Source organism: Perkinsus marinus (assembly GCF_000006405.1).
Source record: "Perkinsus marinus ATCC 50983 genomic scaffold scf_1104296966226, whole genome shotgun sequence".
NCBI lineage: Eukaryota > Perkinsozoa > Perkinsida > Perkinsidae > Perkinsus > Perkinsus marinus.
In genome coordinates, this window is record NW_003204003.1 from 73459 (window position 1) to 74609 (window position 1151).

Sequence of the window (1151 nt, forward strand, 5' to 3'; positions counted from 1 at the left end):
TTAATATGGTGTACTTATGGAAACCCATATGGAAACCCGAATGCTGCCATCAGTAAAGCATACATGAATCCTTTAGGTGGACACGGCCATCCAACTGTTGGGTAGGATTTCAATTACCGGAACTGGTGTCTCGATCGTTAAAATCGATATGTCTGATGAAATTGAAGAACTCGGCGGGATGCACTAGTTTAACCTCCGCCGCCGAAGTAAATCCATCACTGAGGGCGTCATTCGCCGAGTAGGTTTCTAAACGGTAGTGAGATCGGATACAGGTATTTCGGGAAGTGGTGAAGTTGGATCATGTATACACTTTTCGTTAAGTGGTATAAGAGATGTCGCATCCTGGGGAGAGTTGTTCGTTCACATCCTTAGCATCCAATATGAGACTCAAACTCCATAACAGCGTCTAGGGGAAAATACTGATTAATTGCGACCGAGGTCCATGGTGGTTGTGAGCAGAGCAGCTAGTGGTGTGGTCCGCATCAAGTTGTCCATCTTATGGATGGGAGCAGCGCCGACCTTACACGTGAGGCACCGCCTCAGCACCTTAGAAGGGTTCACAGGGAAAGCCATCGGTCTGGCTCACCTCAGCAAACTTCGTAGTCATTTCCTTCACGTTGGCTGCAGTAGCGAACGCTACGAGGACTACACCGTTAGAGTCCACCTTGGCGTCATCAGAAGGAAGAAAGCCGTCCCAAGAGGGCGTTCTGCCGAGACCGACTGCCACTGTCGTGATGAGTTCCTGCATAAACACAAACTCAGTGGCGTCGCTTCTGGATCCATCTAGAGCGAATGTTAGTTTGAAATCGTCCGCACTTGGCATCTCCAGACGGAACCTAATCAGAGAACCCCTAACACTACAGCCTCCCGCTTCAGCGGCCCTCACCTCCCTTTCAACGCTGAGCCTTCGTACAGGAGATCCACAGGCACATCATTCGAAGCACGCCTCCCAGCCCTTCTGATGGATTCTATAAAATCATTGAGCATCTCATCATCGTCATCCATTATGTCGGCCATACGAAGTTGCTACACTGACGACAGACCTATTATCCTCCCCTAACTCGATAGCAGCTGTATGGAGACCTGTGACCATGTAAGTCCACCAAAATTGAACTTCGAGATCAAGAAACACTGTCACACACACAATGACA

General features: G+C 49.0%; 1 protein-coding gene across 1 annotated transcript in view; it reads right to left on the reverse strand.

Annotated features, from left to right (window-relative positions):
- Nucleotides 1-423: 423 nt before the first annotated feature.
- Pmar_PMAR007639 (hypothetical protein) overlaps nucleotides 424-1151 on the reverse strand; it is a gene marked incomplete at both ends in the record, with an annotated part of 915 nt that continues 187 nt past the window's right edge. Inside the window, 3 exons of the mRNA XM_002769182.1 lie at nucleotides 424-546; nucleotides 587-836; nucleotides 887-1026. Coding sequence (XP_002769228.1) covers nucleotides 424-546; nucleotides 587-836; nucleotides 887-1026 — 513 coding nt within the window. The remainder of the gene's footprint in view (nucleotides 547-586; nucleotides 837-886; nucleotides 1027-1151) is intronic.